The sequence below is a fragment of the Schistocerca nitens genome, chromosome 1, assembly GCF_023898315.1.
Source record: "Schistocerca nitens isolate TAMUIC-IGC-003100 chromosome 1, iqSchNite1.1, whole genome shotgun sequence".
Classification (NCBI taxonomy): domain Eukaryota; kingdom Metazoa; phylum Arthropoda; class Insecta; order Orthoptera; family Acrididae; genus Schistocerca; species Schistocerca nitens.
The window spans coordinates 1010028421-1010049315 of record NC_064614.1 but is presented as its reverse complement, the minus strand read 5'-3'; the positions used below and the strand labels follow the sequence as shown (position 1 = coordinate 1010049315).

Here is a 20895-nt window from a genome sequence, read left to right as displayed (position 1 = left end):
CGCTTCAAATTGTTCAAATGGCTCTAAGTTGGGTTGGGTTTGATTTGGGGGAAGAGACCAAACAGCGAGGTCATCGGTCTCATCGTATGAGGGAAGGCTGGGGAAGGAAGTCGGCCGTACCCTGTCAAAGGAACCATCCCAGCAATTGCCTGAAGCGATTTAGGGAAATCACAGAAAACGTAAATCAGGATGGCCGGACGCGGTATTGAACCGTCGTCCTCCCGAATGCGAGTCAGTGTGCTAACCACTGCGCCACCTCGCTCTGGATGGCTCTGAGCACTATGAGACTTAACATCTGTGGTCATCAGTCCCATAAATTTAGAACTACGTCAACCTAACTAACCTGAGGACATCACACATATCCATGCCCGAGACAGGATTCGAACCTGCGACCGTAGCAGCTGCGTGGTTCCGGACTGAAGCGCCTAGAACCGCTCGGCCACAGAGGTCAGCTAGAAATACGGGGGAGGGCAATAAGAAGCAGATGTTTCTCGACATTTCGTTACTATATTTTATATGGAGGAAGAGTCTTTCTTTAATTAACTGAATGTTGCAAACAGTGTTTTGCTGCACAGTATTGTATATTCACTCAAGACTTTCATTCCTTGTATCACTGCTTTTTGTGTATTTTAGTTCTCGTGAGTTTTTGAGAGAACCTATTGCGTTTTCTGAGGACCGGTGCCACGTGGTTTGGGTGGTGGTTTTCGTGTATGAGACGATCTGCATACGTGGAATATAACGTCTTTTCACAGTAGCATAACAATGGCAATGCAGTTCATGTTGTGTCTTTTGCTAATGATAAAAATTGTTTGTTTAGAAAAGTCACTTTTGAGGTTAAAAAACGTGAATTTCTGACAGTGAATGTTACTTACAGTGGCGGTAGTGTTGTACTACGTCTGCATACTGCTGCCTATTGTATGCATAGTAGAGAGGACATACAACAGGCAGCAGTATGCAGACGTAGTACGACACTACCGCCACTGTAAGTAACATTCACTGTCAGAAATTCACGTTTTTAAACTTCAAAAGTGACTTTACTAAACAAACAATTTTTATGTTCAAAATGTGTTCAAATGTGCGGGAAATCTTATGGGACTTAACTGCTAAGGTCATCAGTCCCTAAGCTTACACACTACTTAACCTAAATTATCCTAAGGACAAACACACACACCCATGCCCGAGGGAGGACTCGAACCTCCGCCGGGACCAGCCTCACAGAAAATTTTTTTATCATTAGCAAAAGACCGAACATGAACTACACTGCCCCTGGTTTGCTACTGTGAAAAGATGCCCGCACTCTTCACCAACACCAGCTATGTAAATAAACAGTACTCCATCTGTAGATGATGGTGTGAATCATCGAAATGCATAGTGGCAAAATAAACCACTGACTGACGCAGATGACCGTTGTATTTGTATTTGTCAATATTCGCAACCTGATAATGCTGTCTTTTATGAACTAAATATTCAGACTTCTTGTAAATAGAAGTCCTTGTTGAAAGTGAAGTAGTTCGGTTGTATTATAGCTTTTAGAATGGCTTCCATCGTATCAACATGTGCATTTGTTGTGTTTCCTTGTTTCTGCAGTTGTTATTTAATAATGCTAGTTAGTTCCCTGCTGGCACATTTGTGTACATGGCCACGTGATACGAACGAGCCCAGAAAGGATATCTAGAAGGATATTTACCATCTTTCAAGATACGTAAACCAAAGGGGCATGGTTCAAGGAAGTCGAAAAAGATCTACAAGAATTAAATTTTTCTTTAAGATATCCAGGAGCGTGACCCGCTCGAAGAAAAATCACGAACTCACAAAGGCTTCCAGGAAGAGCCGATGCTAAAGACAGGGAAGGCGTGGATGCAAAAGAGCAAAGAATAACACCGGAAACGAATGCAGGAGCACTAGGCGGCAGTTAAAGCTCGAAAAAAGACAGTTGAATTGACGTGGATGCTCGTTGGCAGAAACAAAGAAATAAGCCAGCTGCAAGCGAATCCAACGCATCAGCTGACCTGGATGGTGTTTTCAGTATAGTGACGGCATGTGCGACTTATATCGCCCAAAGAGAGGCTGCCTATACGTTACAGCGCTCTGGATGACAGCACGATGGCCTCAGCAGTTTGGTCCTTTAGGAATTCACACACATTTTTGATAACAGGAACAAACTATACAGTCCACCATATACAGGGTGGTCCCGAATTCATGGTACAAACTTTAATGGTAGGTACAGGACATTGTAACAAGGATTTATTGTATAGGAATGTATAGTCGCAGGTGACGCGGTGAGGCGTAAACAGGGGAAAGAGAAATGGAGTGATCGGTTGGTGTCACTGCCGGTAGAGGGCAGTAGATGAACATGATGTATCGCAGTAGGGACAAGCGCCATTCACAATTGTGCTGCCGTAGACGATGGGTGACTTTACGTATGCAGAAAAAGCAGACATGCATTACATGTACGGCCGTGCAAATGGTAACGCCAGAGCTGCGTTACGAATGTATCGCGCGGAGTATCCTAATCGACGAATGCCGGATCATAGAATTTTTCAACGGTTACATCGTCAACTTTGTGAAACAGGTACGTTCGACGTCAACAGACATGACGCTGGTCGATTAAGAGCTGTACGCACTCCAAGACTGGAAGAACGCATCTTGAACATAGTGGCTGATAGACCCGAGTCAAGCACAAGAACTGTTGCGCGTGACGTACATGTGAGTCATCAGACTGTATGCAGAGTGTTAAATGAAAATCGCTTACACCCCTTCCATTTTCAAAAAGTACAAGCATTGAATCCGGCAGATTATCCTCTTCGCGTGAACTTCTGCCAGTGGTTGTTGCAGCAATGTGCGTTGCAGCCGGATTTCGTAGGTCATGTGCTATTTACAGATGAAGCGACATTTTCACGCGAGGGTGTCTTTAATGCGCACAATTCCCATGTGTGGGCAACAGATAATCCACATGCAACGCGTCCACATGCGTATCAACAACGTTTCGGTATTAATGTGTGGGCTGGTATTGTGAACGACTTTTTGATTGGGCCATACTTACTACCCACGCGACTCTGTGGCGAAAGCTATCTTATTTTTCTGCAAGAAGTGTTACCAGAACTGCTGCAAGATGTTCCGCTCGCCATTCGTAACCGCATGTGGTTTCAGCACGATGGAGCGCCAGCACACTTCAGCACTGCTGTACGGAATTACCTGAATGCCACGTTTGGTGCTAGATGGATTGGGCGTGGTGGACCAGTCCCTTGGCCACCCCGATCTCCTGATTTCTCTTGCCTCGATTACTTTTTATGGGGACATCTTAAGAGCCTTGTTTATGAGACTCCAGTTGACTCAGATGAGGATCTCGTTGCTCGCATATCTGTAGCTGCTGCAGGTGTGCGTGAAATACCAGGCATCTTTGAACGTGTACGCCAATCGCTGCACCGACGCTGTCAAGCATGTATCGCTCATGGTGGACGCAATTTTGAACACTTACTGTAAACATGACACTTGTCAACAACGATTTCAATAAAATCTTTCGTTTTCCTTTCGGCCGTTATTTCCCCTGTTTACGCCTCACCGCGTCACCTGGGACTATACATTCCTATACAATATATCCTTGTTACAATGTCCTGCACCTACCATTAAAGTTTGTACCATGAATTCGGGACCACCCTGTATTGTAACATCAAAAAACCGAACATTTCAATTGGTTAGATACAACAGATGTTGCAAACATATTTTTGTGATCGAAACGTAAATTCAAATGGTTCAAATGGCTCTGAGCACTATGGGACTCAACTGCTGTAGTCATAAGTCCCCTAGAACTTAGAACTACTTAAACCTAACTAACCTAAGGACAGCACACAACACCCAGCCATCACGAGGCAGAGAAAATCCCTGACCCCGCCGGGAATCGAACCCGGGAACCCGGGCGTGGGAAGCGAGAACGCTACCGCACGACCACGAGATGCGGGCAAACGTAAATTAAAATATATTTGTTGTTCATAAAAGACATCCAGTGTATGTGCAGTGTACAGCTGCATGAATTGTAACGATACAGTAGGAATGTCGTACTTTTGCTAGATACCGCCGTTTTCTCATACATAAAACTTCTTGCGTGTAATTGTCGTATCTACCAAATTTCTACATCGTATTTCCTGGAGCTTCGCGGTCATTTGGAATGTCAAGTAGACGAATTTATCAAAGTACGTCTCTCTACTGGATTTAGTGTGTCTTAATGTTTCGAAATTACATCTATTTGTCCAGAGCAAAATTACGTGTTATACAATAACTAAAATAGGAATATGAACTATGTACATATATAAATTCTAATTATGCTAGTCTTTATTTTTTTTGTACAGAATTCCTTTGAAAAACAAGGAACTAACATAATGGTGGATAAGCAACAAAAGGCGGGTGGGTATAAGCGGCAGCCTACTTGGCATATTTATATATGTTCTTCTCATCTTAGGCCTTCTGGTAAATGCTCTTTTCCGAGAAACAAAAATCCTTCCGCAGTATGAGATGAAACACAACAGTCCCATCTTCCGCCAGAATTGTTGAAAGCCACGGAAGCCGGACGCTGTGGCCGAGCGGTTCTAGGCGCTTCAGTCCGGAACTGCGGTGCCGCTCCGGTCGCAGGTTCGAATCCTGCCTCGGATATGAATGTGTGTGATGTCCTTAGGTTAGTTAGGTTTAAGTAGTTCTAAGTCTAGGGGACCGATCACCTCAGACGTTAAGTCCCATAGTGGTTAGAGCCATTTGGACCATTGGAAAGCCACAGAAAAATACATGACGCTAAAAAACAAGCTTTAGCTCACATATCTCGAATTGTCCTCAACAGCAACGGTAATTAACCTTCCGATCCGCGTATTGAAATGTGTATTTAAGACTACTCACTTCTGCTTTCCTTACAAATACCAGCGACGTATATTAATATATGTCTTTGATACAAACGTACGACAGAACTTCCTAGAGCGAAACTCGCTAAACGTTATCTAAGTCAAAGGTGTAATAACTGTATGTAGAAGTTACACTGAAATTCACCAGGATCTATAGAGCAAGATACTTCGGTAATAGCTACACAAATGTGTGTGTTTTCATTAAAGACACCAGAATAATGCAGCAACTCCCACATCACAAACATCACTCTTGAGATGCCATAGAACTTGAAAAACGCACTTCGTATTTGGGAAGTGTTTCCCGAAACGCGTCGAGCGGGCAATTAATAGAGAAACGAATCACGACTGGTAATAGTAAATGTTATTGCGTGACTAACGAAACTCTATAACTCTGTACTTGCAGACGCCTATGTCGCGTAACATGACTTTGCAAATCCTGGTGGCTAAGTTTTCAATTACACTACAGGCCATTAAAATTGCTACACCACGAAGATGACGTGCTACAGACGCGAAATTTAACCGACGGGAAGAAGATGCTGTGATATGCAGATGATTAGGTTTTCAGAGCATTCACACAAGGTTGGCACCGGTGGCGACACCTACAACGTGCTGACATGAGGAAAGTTCCCAACCGATTTCTCATACACAAACACCAGTTGACCGGCTATGCCTGGTGAAACGTTGTTGTGATGCCTCGTGTAAGGAGGAGAAATGCGTACCATCACGTTTCCGACTTTGATAAAGGTCGGATTGTAGCCTATCGCAATTGCGGTTTATCGTATCGCGACATTGCTGCTCGCGTTGGTCGAGATCCAATGACTGTTAGCAGAATATGGAATCTGTGGGTTCAGGAGGGTAATACGGAACGCCGTGCTGGATCCCAACGGCCTCTTATCACTAGCAGTCGAGATGACAGGCATCTTATCCGCATGGCTGTAACGGATCGTGCAGCCACGTCTCGATCCCTGAGTCGGGAGTTTGCGAGACAACAACCATCTGCACGAACAGTTCGACGAGGTTTGCAGCAGCATGGACTATCACCTCGGAGACCATGGCTGCGGTTACCCTTGACGCTGCATCATAGACAGGAGCGCCTGCCATGGTATACTCAACGACGAACCTGGGTGCACGAATGGCAAAACGTAATTTTTTCGGGTGAATCCAGGTTCTGTTTACAGCATCATGCTGGTCGCATCCGTGTTTGGCGAGATCGCGGTGAACACAGATTGGAGGCGTGTATTCGTCATCGCCATACTGGCGTATCACCCGACGTCATTGTATGGGGTGCCATTGGTTACACGTCTCGGTCACCTGTTGTTCGCATTGACGGCACTTTGAACAGTGGGCGTTACATTTCAGGTGTGTTACGACCCGTGGCTCTACCCTTCATTCGATCCCTGCGAAATCCTACATTTAAGCAGGATAATGCACGACCGCACGTTGCAGGTCCTGTAACGGCCTTTCTGGATACAGAAAATGTTCGACTGCTGCCGTGGCTAGCACATTCTCCAGATCTCTCACCAATTGAAAACGTCTGGTCAGTGGTGGCCGAGCAACTGCCTCGTCACAATACGCCAGTCACTACTCTTGATGAACTGTGGTATGTTGAAGCTGCATGGGCAGCTGTACCTGTACACGCCATCCAAGCTCTGTTTGACTCAATGCCCAGGCGTATCAAGGCCAGAGGTGGTTGTTCTGGGTACTGATTTCTCAGGATCTATGCACCCAAATTGCGTGAAAATGTAATGACTAGTCAGTTCTGGTATAATAAATTTGTCCAATGAATACCCGTTTATCACCTGCATTTCTTCTGGGTGTAGTAGTTTTAATGGACAGTAGTGCAGTTTCCAATATGGAGGCAACTTGGCCGGTCTGCGTTGTTTATATAGGTCTTTGGTATCAGCTGTGGAGTAACAAGTAAGCAGCTAGCGCCGCCAGTGGCGTACTCACGTGTAGAGCAGGGTGCTCACGGAGTTGGCAGGCAGCGTCAGCAGAGCCTCCCCCAGTGCAGGGTCCCGCACGCGCACCGACACCTCCTCAGTCGCCCTGAAACACAGCACCACACCAGTGGCGTAAATGGAAGGGACATCCTGCTCCAAGGCCACCTGAATGCCTTTCCACAGCATCGACCGTGGCAACGGAACTCTCTCCCTACAGACACGATGTATCTCTGCTAAGAACGGCGGTGTTACTAGACGTTCTAAACACTTTCGATTCAGTACTCCACAGTGACGCCGATAATACGTTCGGATGCTGTATCTTAGCATAGCTGTGACTGAAATCTTGTTGGAAGAGAGAGAGAGAGAGAGAGAGAGAGAGAGAGAGAGAGAGAGAGGGGGGGGGGGGTGAAGTGCACGTTTTCTCAGATGGAGAGTCATTCTCAAAACGTACGAGAGCTATTCGGCAAGTAAGTTACGATCGCTTGCGAAACGCAAACCACTGTGAAAATTCGATGGACCCTCGGACAGATGTGTCGGCCAGTGTCTCTAGTATGCCCAACGATCACGTCACGACTCTGTTTTGTGTTCCGAATGCACAGTGCGCAGGTAAAGATGCCTGGGAAATAGCGTCTCCCACCAAGTATGAGGGCCTGGTGAGAGACTTTGCCTGATGTCTTGCAGCCCACGTAGCACAAGTGTCATGCGGCTCCTTCTTCATGACAATTGGCTAAAATGGCTCTGAGCACTATGGGACTTAACATCTATGGTCATCAGTCCCCTAGAACTTAGGACTACTTAAACCTAACTAACCTAAGGACATCACACAACACCTAGTCATCACGAGGTAGAGAAAATCCCTGACCCCGCCGGGAATCGAACCCGGGAACCCGGGCGCGGGAAGCGAGAACGCTACCGCACGACCACGAACTGCGGACTTTTATGACAATTCTCGGCCGCACTCTGCAGGGGCAATGAAGATGCTCCTGCAGCGTTTTCGATGGGAAGTGTTTCAGTACCAACAATACAGCCCATAACTGGATGACCCTGACTTTAATCTCTGCTTACATGAATCGCTGGCTTTGAAGATATCTCGACCAACGTAGAGTATTGGCGGAAAATACAAGTGGCTATCTTCTATGACGACACTATTGGTACTGGAAAGTTAGCACAACGCTACGAAAAATGTCTAAGTCTGAGCGGCAACTGTGTCGAAAAATAGATAGAAGTTCTAGCTAAATGTTGCAGAAGAAATATTTTTTGTTTTCAAAGCGTTTTGCATCTCGCGACCGATCGGAACTTACTTTACGAATAGCCCGCGTAATTTCTTTTATACCCATAAAAACGTAACAGAGCAATTTTTTTGCAACATGAAGTGACTAAGCAGCTCGGTTTCAATGTATTCTAAATCATCGCCTTCTCCATTTAACAGGGCAACCCGTATTAAGAGAAATCAGCGTGTGAATCGGAAGGCTATCTGAATCATGTTTAGTGACATTTACAGGTGCAGGTGTGGACTCTGACCACAATTTACTGGTTATGAACTATAGATTAAAACTAAAGAAATCGCAAGAAGGTAGGAATTTAAGGAACTTGACCCGAATAAGTTGAAAGAAACAGAGGTTGCTGCGAGAGCATTGGGCAGCGACTGACTAGAACTGGGGAAAGGGTTATGATAGAAGACGAATGGGTTGTTTTGAGAGATGAAATAGTGAAGCCAACAGAGCAACAAACCGGTAAAAAGGCAAGACTAGTAGAAATCCTTGGATAACACCTGAGATATTGACTTTATCTGATGAAACGAGAAAATATAACAATGCAACAAATGAAGCAGGCGAAAGGGAACATAAAAGTTTACTAATGAGAGATGAAAAATGCCTGAGCAGGAATGAGTAGAGGATAAATGTAACCATTTAGAAGCTTCTTTCATTGTGGGACAGATAGATACCACTTACCGGAAAATCAAAGAGAAAAGAGGACCAGCTGTATACATACAGCGTGATTATAATTAAACTTTCAAACAGCTGTAGACATAACACCACTGGTCACAGTGACGTCAAATTTCAGCGGAATTTATCGGAGAAGGGGGAAAACGTATGGCAGAAGTAAAATATATGGTTACAAAATATAGCAATAGATGGCGCTGTAAGCATCGTAATTTAACAATGGTCGACTGCAAATGACAAATGAATCATACAACAATGCCTAAGGTGTACGTTTGACGTTAAACAAATTGTACTATTCAGTGTGCATGCTTGTACAGATGTGATACTGTTAATTACGTAAGTCCATCCACCACGGCAACGTCATATCACATCGGATGGGAAAATTCTGTTTTTAATTGTCCTGAGGCCAAGAACCGCATAAAAAGCATCACTCACGTCGGAATTTAATTGCCCTGAGGTCAAAAACCGCATGAAAAGCATCAGTCAAAATCAAATCGGATTGTTAATTTCCATGTGACTGTAGCAAAACATGTTCAATGTGCTGTCCACCGTTTTCTGTAACAAGTTGAAATCAAGAAAGAGCATGTTCCACAAGTGATCGAAGCGTTCAGAATGTTTTGCGCAATGCGTGCCTTCAATGCAGCTATGTTTGCAATTGGAACACTGAACACAACATCTTTCTGATAGCCCCTCAGCCAGAAGTCAGGTGATCGGGACGGCCAGGCTGTAGGGAAATGGCGGCTGATAATTCTAGCATTTCCGAAACGGCGCTTCAGCAGCTGCTTAACTGGATTTGCAATGTGCTGAGGTGCGCCATCTCGCGTAAAAATGATCCCATCCACACATCCACGCTGTTGGAGAGCTGGAATGACGTGGTTGCGCAGAGGACACTCATAGCGCTTACCAGTGACGGTATAGGTAACAGGACCGGAAGCACCTGTCTCTTCGAAAAAATATGGCCCTATGATAAATGACATAAACCCTTTTCAGGATGAACTGGTACTGATTGATTTGCGTGTGGATTTTCGGTTTCCCATATTCGACAACTCTGTGTAGTGACATATCCTGTCAGACGGAAGTGGGCTTCGTCTGCCCAAAAAATCTTCCACGGCCAATCATTGTCCAGTTCCATGCGAGCATGAAATCATAAAATAAAGGTCTCCCTTGCTGGCAGGTCAACAGGAAGAAGCTCGTGCACATGGGTAATTTTGAATGGATAGCAAAGAAGGATATTTCGTAGGATTTTATGCATCATGCTCACGGGTATGTCCATTGTTCAGGCAATCCTCCGAGCACTATACGTTTGCACACCTCCACTTGTCTCCTGAATTGCTGTGGCCACTGCTTCCACTGTGTCGAATCAATTCGTTTCCTCCCTCTACCAGGTTGCAAACCAAAAGAACCCGTCTTTCCGAATTTCCGAATTATTTTATCCAGACCCACGATAGTCATCGGGCCAACTCCTTTTTTCAAACCCTCCAGTGCCCTTAACTTCTACAGAGCGACGTGTGCAAAGCCATCATTCTTGTAATACAGCTTTACAAGCAGAGCGCGATCCGGCATTGAGACAGTCATGGCGAACGTCGCAGACGCGAAAGGAGGAAAAGCCGTGTACCCGGCGTGTTTATACCAACTTCAATGGTCGTGCGCGTGACAGGTGTTTTCCTTTACGTATTCTGACACATACAGCACCATCTATTGATCAATTTTCACATTATTTTTTTCTTCTTCTATACGTTTTCCCTCTTCTCCGATAATATTCCGTTGTAATTTGACATCATTTTGACCAGTGGTGTTGTACAGCGTTTTGAAAGTTAAACTTTAGGTATAATCACCCTGTACTAAGAGTCAGAAGGAAAACCAGTCCTAAGCAAAGAATGGAAATCTGAACGGTGGTAGCAGTAAATAGAGGGTCTGTACAAGGGAAATGAACTTGCAGGCAATGTTCTAGAAATGGAAGAGTGCGTAGATGAAGAGCAGGTGAGAGACATGATACTGCGAGAAGAATTTTATAGAGCACTGGAAGACGTAAATCGAAACAAAGCCCAGGCAGTGATTGAGAACGGGTTGATACAGGTTTGTAGCCCATCAGCGATGTTATTCAATTTGTATACTGAGCAAGCAGTAAAGGAACCCAAAGAAAAATTAAGAGAAGGAATTAAAGTTCAAGAAGAAGAAATAAAAGCTTTGAGATCTCTCGATGACACTAATTCTGTCAGAGACGGCAAAATACTCGGAACAGAATGGATGGTGTCTTGAAAGGTGGATATAAGATGGACATCAATAAAAGCAAAACAAGGATAATGGAATGTAGTCGAATTGATTCCGGGGATGGTCAGGGAGTTAGATTAGGAAACTAGACGCTTAAAGTAGGTGGAGGAGTTTTGCTATTTGGGCTGTTAAATAACTGATGATGGCCGAAGTAGAGAGGGTACAAAATGTTGAGAGCAATGGCAAGAAAAGCATTATTGAAGAAGAGAAATTTGTTAACATCGAGTATAGATTTAAGTGTCAGGAAGTCGTTTCTCAAAGTATTTGTATGGAGTGTAGCCATGTATGGAAGTGAAACATGGACGATAAACAGTTTGGACAAGAAGAGAATAGAAGCTTTCGAAATGTGGTGCTACAGAAGAATGCTGAACATTAGATGGGTAGATCACATAGCTAATGAGGAGGTATTGAATAGAATTGGAGAGAAGAGAAATTTGTGGCACAACTTGACTAGAAGAAGGGATCGGTTGGTAGGGCGTATTCTGAGGCATCAAGGGATACCAATTTAGTATTGGAGGGCAGCGTGGAGGGTAAAAATCGTAGAGGGAGACCAAGAGATGAATACACTAAACAGATTCAAAAGGATGTAGGTTGCAGTAGGTACTGGGAGATGAAGAAGCTTGCACAGGGTAGAGTAGCATGGAGAGTTTCATCAAACCAGTCTCTGGACTGAAGACCACAACAACAACAAGATCATTTATCAAAATTCTTTCGATCGTTATTGCATACAAGTAGTTGCGCAATAAAAAGTGAGTTATAAAAATTCTACATTTCTTTTGGATTTAAGTTGTACTTCGGAACCGATGCTTTTTCCCAGACAAAAGGGACATTAGGAACACGTAAGTCCGTTATACATTATCGACAAATTGCATCCATGTAAATGAAGTATTCAGTTCCGACGGCCAACACAGATGGGATGTAATCTGATGAAACTAAATGAGTCTTTTAAAAAAAGACATTAAAAACAGACACTCAGACAAAACCATTTTACTCGATATAAGGTGCCGGCTAGAAAGCAAAGTGAGTTTATCGTAACGGCGTACGTTTGGATGACTTCCACTCGTATCTTCTTTTGGCCTAACGATAGGCGTGTCACTCTGGACAGAACAAAATTTCGCGACACACCCCACAATAGTAAGCCACACAATGAAACGTCACGACACACTGTTTAACACAGCCTGATCTCCGTTGTGCACACTGGTGGAAACCTGCAGACTCAGCACTGCGACATTCGGCGTGAGAAAATGAGCAAACACTACGGCAACTAAAAGGGTTAAACATTAAAATAAGCATGAAAAGTTTCCAGAACTGCAATAAAACATGTAGACGACCTATTGTAAAGACGTATTATGTGAAAGGAAAAATCGGTGAAATACACGTAAATCAGGATTGCAAAAACAACTCGAAGTGAGTTACAGTATCACTAATTTCAGTTTTGGCTACCCGACAGTTTAACTTACAGGAGTACGTCGTTTGATGCGGGAGTATATAAACAAATGATTTTCAGGCGAGCTTTGGCAACAAAGTAAAGCAAACAGTCTTTGTGACCGAGTTCACAATAATTCACCGCAGACCAAAATATAACAGAGTATTTAAATATGAGTAAAATACTGTCATCGATTTGTTTTACATAAGTTTTTTGGATTAATAAAGAAGAATTACGATGACTGAATTCTTCAAACGTTAAAAAATACACCCAGTTCTACGCCGATGATACTTTTTTCCAGTGCTGCACCTAATCTTAAACGGTGGCAATATTTTCAATTGAAAACTGCAACGGTTGGTTTTCCGCGAAAAACTGGCCAGTGCTGGACCTATTGCCTGTGCAAATGTGCCTCATGGATAAAACGCCTGTGGCTGACGGCTTAGTGACGTCAGAAATTACGTAACAGGGATGTTTCTCACCTCTGTAACAGGTCAAATCATCCTCCTGGACATCAAACGGAAGAGAGAAGCTTACAAACAACGGTAAATCATTACTTTTTCAATGCCAAAATCAGGCACGCTGGTTCCACTGTGGCAAAAATAGTTGAGCCCTGTTACTATGCGGACAGCATCGTTTAAAGTCGGTAAAAATCTGGAGTTGCGAAGAGTGTGGCGGCTGCAACTGGATAGGAACAGTTTAGGTGAGGAGTGGGAGTGAACTTGTCGTAGAGAGATTCCCTAAAGACAGGTTTATATGAGCCGTAGCTTCCTGCCAGTTGTGGTTTGGGTTTTTAAGGAGAAAATAGCAAAATCTTTAAATACATTGCCTGAAAGAAAAGTGAAGCACCGAGATGGGGAGCAGAAAACGAAATCAAAGTTCACGAGTTGAGAGCGTATGTGATGTTATTTCAGCGATTAAAAAATCAAGTGAAAATTACAACGAACTTGGCAGTCTCAGCCCACTCGCTCTGCAGTTAATGTATAGACTCATTCGGTTGAGCACGGTGCCATAAAACCTCTCCTGAGAGAAGCCGGCTCACAGCTGTTGTAGCTGGTCCGTGATAGTACGCGTACTCGCAGTGAAACGAAGTTCACGTCCGAGATGGTCCGAATCGTGTTCTATCGGAAACAGATCTGGGGGTCTTGCTGGCCAAGGGAGTACCTGAACATGATGCAAACAGTTCATGAAGTTACATGCCTTTTGTGGACGAGTATTGCCATGGTGAATACTGTGACATTTTTGCATGAGTAGTAACACATGAGGACGCAAGATATCCGTGACATATCGCTGTGTCATCAGAATTCCCTCAATTACTACCAGCCGTGACCTCCAATGATATCTGATGGCTCCCCACACCTTGGCGCCAGCAGTAACACCGATAGACCTCCACGAAACATTAGAAGAATGGGAGCTCTCCGAACAATGGTGGATTTGGCACAGAATATTCCAGAGAATCCATTACTCGTCCTCAGATAGCAAGGGCTGAAGATGTGTTTGATGCACAGTACGGCGATCATTCCTTGTAGCGAACAGGCATGGTCGAGCAGAACCTTGGCGACGAGTAGGCCAGTCACGTTCCGATGCAGTCCAACGTTGGGCCTCCATCATTCGAATGCTCTAAAAATCTCGACACTGCACAACTCGAACAGCCAGCCTAATGAAGACGCAGTATGAAGCCCCTTTCAAACTCTGTTGGGTGCTGATAACGCTGTCTTACACGAGTACGTGATATCTCCATATGCTTCCCAGGAGTCTCTCAATACGTGACGCTGTTCACGCACCTTAAATACCTCACCAGGCTGGTAAAAACACCAAACATGAACAACACTAATGCACTCTGGTGGCAGCTCTATGTATCACAGAGAACTGCAATTCTAACCATTTACAGGCAAGCCGTTGGTGTGTGTGTGTGTGTGTGTGTGTGTGTGTGTGTGTGTGTGTGTGTTTTGTGGGCTTTCAATAATAAATGGTGTGGTGTGGTGGCCTTCAACTACGTACCCTCACACTCAAAGTTGAAATATTACACGTTTTGGCTGGTATCGTTGTCTAAGGGCTGGGAAACGTAGTTGTCGCATTACAAGCCAAATACTGCTGAGTCTACAGTATAGAATATTAACATACTCATGAATCGAATGTTCGAAGCTTCCTATCACTTGGCAATTGCGAATTTTGAATGTTATATAGAAATTTATAAATGAAAGATTGCAGTTAAGCAAATTCTGCAGGTACTATTTTAACGACTTGACTGGAATACTCTCTTTCAAATTCTGAAGGTGGCAGGGGTAAAATACAGGGAGCGAAAGGCTATTTACAATTTTTGCAGAAACCAGATGGCAGTTATAAGAGTCGAGGGACATGAAAGGGAAGCAGTGGTTGGGAAGGGAGTGAGACAGGGGTGTAGCCTCTCCCCGATGCTATTCAATCTGTATATTGAGCAAGCAGTAAAGGAAACAAAAGAAAAGTTCGGAGTAGGTATTAAAATCCATGGAGAAGAAATAAAAACTTTGAGGTTCGCCGATGACATTGTAGTTCTGTCAGAGACAGCAAAGGACTTGGAAGAGCAGTTGAACGGAATGGACAGTGTCTTGAAAGGAGGATATAAGATGAACATCAAGAAAAGCAAAACGAGGATAATGGAATGCAGTCGAATTAAGTCGGGTGATGCTGAGGGAATTAGATTAGGAAATGAGACATTTAAAGTAGAAGATGAGTTTTGCTATTTGGGAACCAAAATAACTGATGATGGTCGAAGTAGAGAGGATATAAAATGTAGACTGGCAATGGCAAGGAAAGCATTCCTGAAGAAGAAAAATTTGTTAACATCGAGTATAGATTTATGTGTCAGGAAGTCGTTTCTGAAAGTATTTGTATGGAGTGTAGCCATGTATGGAAGAGAAATATGGACGATAAATAGTTTGGACAAGAAGAGAAGAGAAGCTTTCGAAATGTGGTGCTACAGAAGAATGCTGAAGATTAGATGGGTAGATCACATAACTCATTAAGAGGTGTTGAATAGAATTGGGGAGAAGAGGAGTTTGTGGCACAACTTGACAAGAACAATGGATTGCTTGGTAGGGCATATTCTAAGTCATCAAGGGCTCACCAATTTAGTACTGGAGGCCAGTGTGGAGGGTGAACATCGTAGAGGGAGGTCAAGAGATGAATGCACTAAGCAGATTCAGAAGGATGTAGGCTGCAGTAGGTACTGGGAGATGAAGAAGCTTGCACAGGATAGAGTAGCATGGAGAGCTGCATCAAACTAATCTCAGGACTGGAGACCACAACAACAACATTTTAACGACTTTAAGTGATGGGTACGATAGCAGAAGTACCTTAAAGAATGCCTTTTATTACTGTGAAACACTTATTGCTGTCGATGGTCCAGCAATTAAATAACATATAAGTTGAATAACTGGGAAACAATAGATTCCTACTTAACGTAATTAGCTATGAACAACAACATAGCTCACGATATATTCACTTCTAAACGCATACTACGTCTTCACTGTAGAAGCCACGGAAATCTCACAAGTGCACAAGTCGGCACTCCGAAATATTTCTATCTCCCGCGACCACGCGCAAACTGCTCCACTCTCCAAGTCTTTCCCGCGACTGTGCATCCATCGCGCCATACTGTCCAGGACTCCCTCGTGTCCTCTCCTGTACTGTCCAGATCTCCCCAACCACCATACATGTCCTCTCTATAACGATCGCTGTGACTGGCTAGAGCGCTCCCTCCCTGTCTCCAAGCCAACACACACTCACAAACGTAATGAAACACATTATAAATACTAGATTTACATTTAAATAACTTGAAATTAAATAAATATTCATACAGCTGGACCATAAACACGCTCTAACACACATTACTAAATACATAAACAAATTAAATAAACATATATCAAAGGAATAGAACAGAAGTAAGTCAGTAGCCTAATGTCTCTGTGCTTTCTAAAACACGGCAAATAACTGACCAATTTTTCATGAATAGTATATATATCGGATATAAACAAAGACATAGACGAATAAATATATTTATAAGCATGCTGATACCGTTTATTCGTGTAACTGTGGAGTACTTATGGCCTGACGCGATCGATAGTAACCGGCCACTTTGACCTCCAATAACTCATGTACTATTCATGTTACACGTCTGTAATTTATACCTATTTACGTTTCCACTAATTGATTTATAAAGACAAGTCGATCGACAAAATCGGATGAACCGTTTAGATTTTGGAAATTCTTTGCTGGGTGTTACTTGTATAATTTACTGTCAGATACTAAACTTTAAACTAATAAAGATATTGAAAATCTGATTACACCATCAGAATTGTCGTTCAAGTAATGGTAATGTATAAGTTTCTTTTTGAGGTATCATGATTCATCTGGCTACTATTAATTTCTATTTGAACTGTGAAATGTCTGCCATTAAGGTTTCACAAACTCCGCCATCTTTGGCATCCCCACGTGTCTCCTTCATCGACACAGCGTCACCAAGGAATTCCCAGCACCATGGTGGCTGCACCACGCACTGGGACTATCCCTCTTGTTCGGCACCACCCGGTCGGCCTGCTGAGCAGCCCGCGCGACCACAAACGACTCCGAACTTAGAATATTTTCAGGGCGCCACAACTCGCCCGTCACCTCACAGTGTGTGTGTGTGTGTGTTTGTGTGTATACGAAATTACATTGAGATCCGGTGATGCCTTATGGCTGCTTCACTTTTTTGTCAGGCAGTGTGTGTGTTTGTGTGTGTGAAGGACAGAGAGTCAGAGAAAGAGAGAGAGACAGAGAGAGAGGGAGGGAGGGAGGGAGGGAGAGAGAGATAGAGAGAGAGAGAGTGAGTGAGAGAGAAAGAGAAACTAAATAAACACAAAGAGAGAGGAGATTAAAATATTATAAGACCATGGCTGTTCCTAGTTTACACTGAGGTGACAACTGTCATGGGATAGCAATATGCACATACACACATGGCGGCATACGCGAGGTATAACAGGGCAGTGCATTGCCAGAGCTGTCATTAGTACTGATTAATGTTGTAGGGTTTGTGACGTGATTATGGCTGCACAATTAGAATTAACAGAGTTTGAAGGCGGAATGGTTGTTGGAGCTAGACACATAGGACATTCCATTTCGGAAATCGTTTGAGAATTCAATATTCCGGTATCCTCAGCCAACAACGGCCTTCACTTAACGACCGAGAGCAACGGCGTTTGCGCACAGTTGTCAGTGCTAACAGACAAGCAACACTGCGTGAAATAACCGCAGAAATCAATGTGGGACGTACGATGAACGTATCGGTTAGGACAGTGCGACTAAATTTGGTGTTAATGGGCTGTGGCAGCACCCGACCGACGTGAGTGCCTTTGCTAAAAGAAAGATATCGCCTGCGGCGCCACTCCTCGGCTCGTGATCATATCGGTTGGACGTTAGACGACTGGAAAGCCGTGGCTCGGTCAGATGAGTCCCGGTTTCAGTTTGTAAAAGCTAATGGTAGGATTCGAGTGAGGCGCAGGCCCCACTAAGTCATCGACCAATGTTGTCAACAAGGCACTATGGAAGCTGGTGGTGGCTCCGTGATGGTATGGGCTGCGATTACAGCGAATGAACTGGGTCCTCTGGTCCATGTGAATCGATAACTGACTGGAAACCGTTATGTTCGGCTACTTGGAGACCAATTGCTGCAGTTCATGGACTTCATGTTCCCAGACAACGGTGGAATGCTCATGGATGGCAGTGCACCCACGACTGGTTTGAAGAAAATTCTGGACAGTTCGAGCGAATGATCTGGCTACCCAGATCGACCGAAATCAATCTCGTCGAAAATGTGTGGGACATGATCAAGAGGTCAGTTCGTGCACAAAATCCTACTCCGGCAACACTTTCGCGATCAAGGACGGCTTTAGAGGCAGTATCGTTCAATATTTCTGAAGGAGAAATTCCAACGGCTTGCTGAGTCCATTGCACGTCGAGCTGTTGCACAACGCCGGGTGAAATGAGGTCTGTCACAATATTAGGAGATATCCCACACCACACGGTATTGTGTGGAAGTGAGTCATAAGTAAGTAACAAGAGAGCAGAATTCGGTCAGAAGCAATGAAATTTCTCAGAGGAGTAAAAGAATATAGTAGGTTAGACAGACTTAGGAATGAAGAGAATTAGGAATAAATTGAACATTTATCAAGTAGCAAATAAAATCCTGAAAGAGATTTTCACTCTGCGGCGGAGTGTGCGCTGATATGAAACCTCCTGGCAGATTAAAACTGTGTGCCGGACCGAGACTCGAAATCGGGACCTTTGCCTTTCGCAGGCAAGTGCTCTATCATCTGAGTTACTCAAGCAGTACTGACGACCCGTCCTAAACGCTTCATGTCGGCGTCACTCCACTGCAGAGTGAAAATCCCATTCCGGAAACATCCCCCCCTCCCCCCTCTCCCCTCCCCCCTCCCCGCTGAATCTAAGCCATGTGTCCGCAATATCCTTTCTTCGGGGAGTGCTAGTTCTGCAAGGTTCGAAGAAGAGGTTCTGTGAAATTTGGAAGATAGGAGACGTGGTACTGGCAGAATTGAAGCTGTGAGGACGGGTCGTGGGTCGTGCTTGGAAAGCTCAGATGGTAGAGCACTTGTACACGAAAGGCAAAGGTCCCGAGTTCGAGTTTCGGTCCGACACACAATTTTAATCTGCCAGGAGGTTTCAAATAAAATCTTCGAAAAAATGGAACTGACACACATTAAGAGGTTAAGTAGCCAATATTACCTCTCCAAATCGTAAACTACAAACTAAAGAAATTGAGGAAGACCATAGGAAAGTTGAGTATCGGTCCAGGCAAATGTCTGACTCTGGAAGTGTAGAAGAAGGACGAGGAGGAGGCTTACTTGTTGGAGAGGACGAGCACGGTGCGGCCCTGCGGCGTCTCCAGGGCGACGCTGTCCAGCGAGGCGGCGGCCGGCAGTTGCGCGTCCATCTGGAGCCGCACCGAGCCGCGCGTCACGAAGCGCGAGAAGTGGCCCAGCACGTAGAACATGGGCTGCTTGTAGAACTCGTCCGCCGTCGCGTTCACGATCACCGGCGAGTCCACGTTGTTGTTCACCCAGTTGGGCCCGCCCGACGTGTTCAGCGCCAGGTTCCAGTCCAGCCAGCCCGTCGACCAGTGATTTAGCACCTGCACGGTTCTTCGCTCGTGTCACAGTACTAGCACATCTAAAGGTACGTTTACACTAAGGTACATGTTCCGCAACTTGTATGAGCGTCATGTCAATTTGACATGTCGCGGTACAACATCTCATACAAAAGTTCAAATGGTTCAAATGGCTCTGAGCACTATGGGACTTAACATCTGAGGTCATTAGTCCCCTATAACTTAGAACTACTTAAACCTTACTAACCTAAGGACATCACACACATCCATGCCCGAGGCAGCATTCGAACCTGCGACCGTAGCGGTCGCGTGGTACCAGACTGAAGCGCCTAGAACCGCTCAGCCACTCCGGCCGGCTACAAAAGTTCACCCGACTTTTATGCGGACCTTTCCGCGTATACAAGTGGCTTATACATTTTGTATACAGACTTTTCGCGATATACTAGACAAGTCGGAGAAATTGGGTAGGAGCAGTACCAGTCTTTCTTGTCTCTGTGCCGCCGTGTTTGTTTACAAGTGGGTATTTGAGCTTGAGTGTTCTCCGTAATCTATTCTTGTATTCGTAGCGTTTTGTGGGTTGGTTCAAATGGCTCTAAACACTATGGGACTTAACATCTGAGGTCATCAGTCCCCTAGGCTTAGAACTACTTAAACCTAACTAACCTAAGAACATCACACACATCGAAGCCCGAGACAGGATTCGAACCTGCGACCGTAACAGCAGCGCGGTTCCGTACTGAAGCGCCTAGAACCGCTCGGTCACAGTGGCCGGCCGTTTTGTGGGTTTTCAGTCTTCGTTCAAAAGGGCAAGCATGTCAGCACATAAAAATGTAAAGTCTTCCACATAGCTCTGAAAAGCCATCGTGAATTCCGAACAGCTCTGCACCACCGAAAGCATAAATACAAATAGCCACATGTAAATGCACGATCGTACATGTATGACTTGCAAGTAGCGTGCTCATACAAGTCGTGATACATGTCCCAGAGACGTGTACATATATCGCGTATGCTTCTGCCGATACAAATCCCAAATGTAAACGTACCTTAACATATACAGTCGTGACACTCACTGCTGTAAAACTGTTACCGTCTGACAGGTGGAACGACACTAGTGCCCTAGCGGCGAGAAAGCCACTCGTAACATTAATGTTTGTTTTTAATTATTTTTCTAGATGATTAACGAAGTAGTAATTATATTTTTGAGTTCTAAAAAGAGTTCAAATGTTGCAAATGGCTCTAAGCATTATGGGACTTAACATCTGAGGTCATCAGTCCCCTAGACTTAGAA

The 20895-nt window shown here is 44.4% G+C and overlaps 1 protein-coding gene across 2 annotated transcripts in view; it reads right to left on the bottom strand.

The window, feature by feature from the left end:
* Positions 1–20895, bottom strand: part of LOC126195604 (lysosomal acid glucosylceramidase-like) — a 149290-nt gene that overhangs the window by 4694 nt on the left and 123701 nt on the right. Inside the window, exons 9-10 of one of the 2 annotated variants that reach the window (XM_049934232.1) lie at positions 19345–19631; positions 6837–6932 (exon numbers count right to left, since the gene is read on the bottom strand). In XM_049934232.1, coding sequence (XP_049790189.1) covers positions 6837–6932; positions 19345–19631 — 383 coding nt within the window. The remainder of the gene's footprint in view (positions 1–6836; positions 6933–19344; positions 19632–20895) is intronic. The other variant, XM_049934239.1, reaches the window with a different exon arrangement.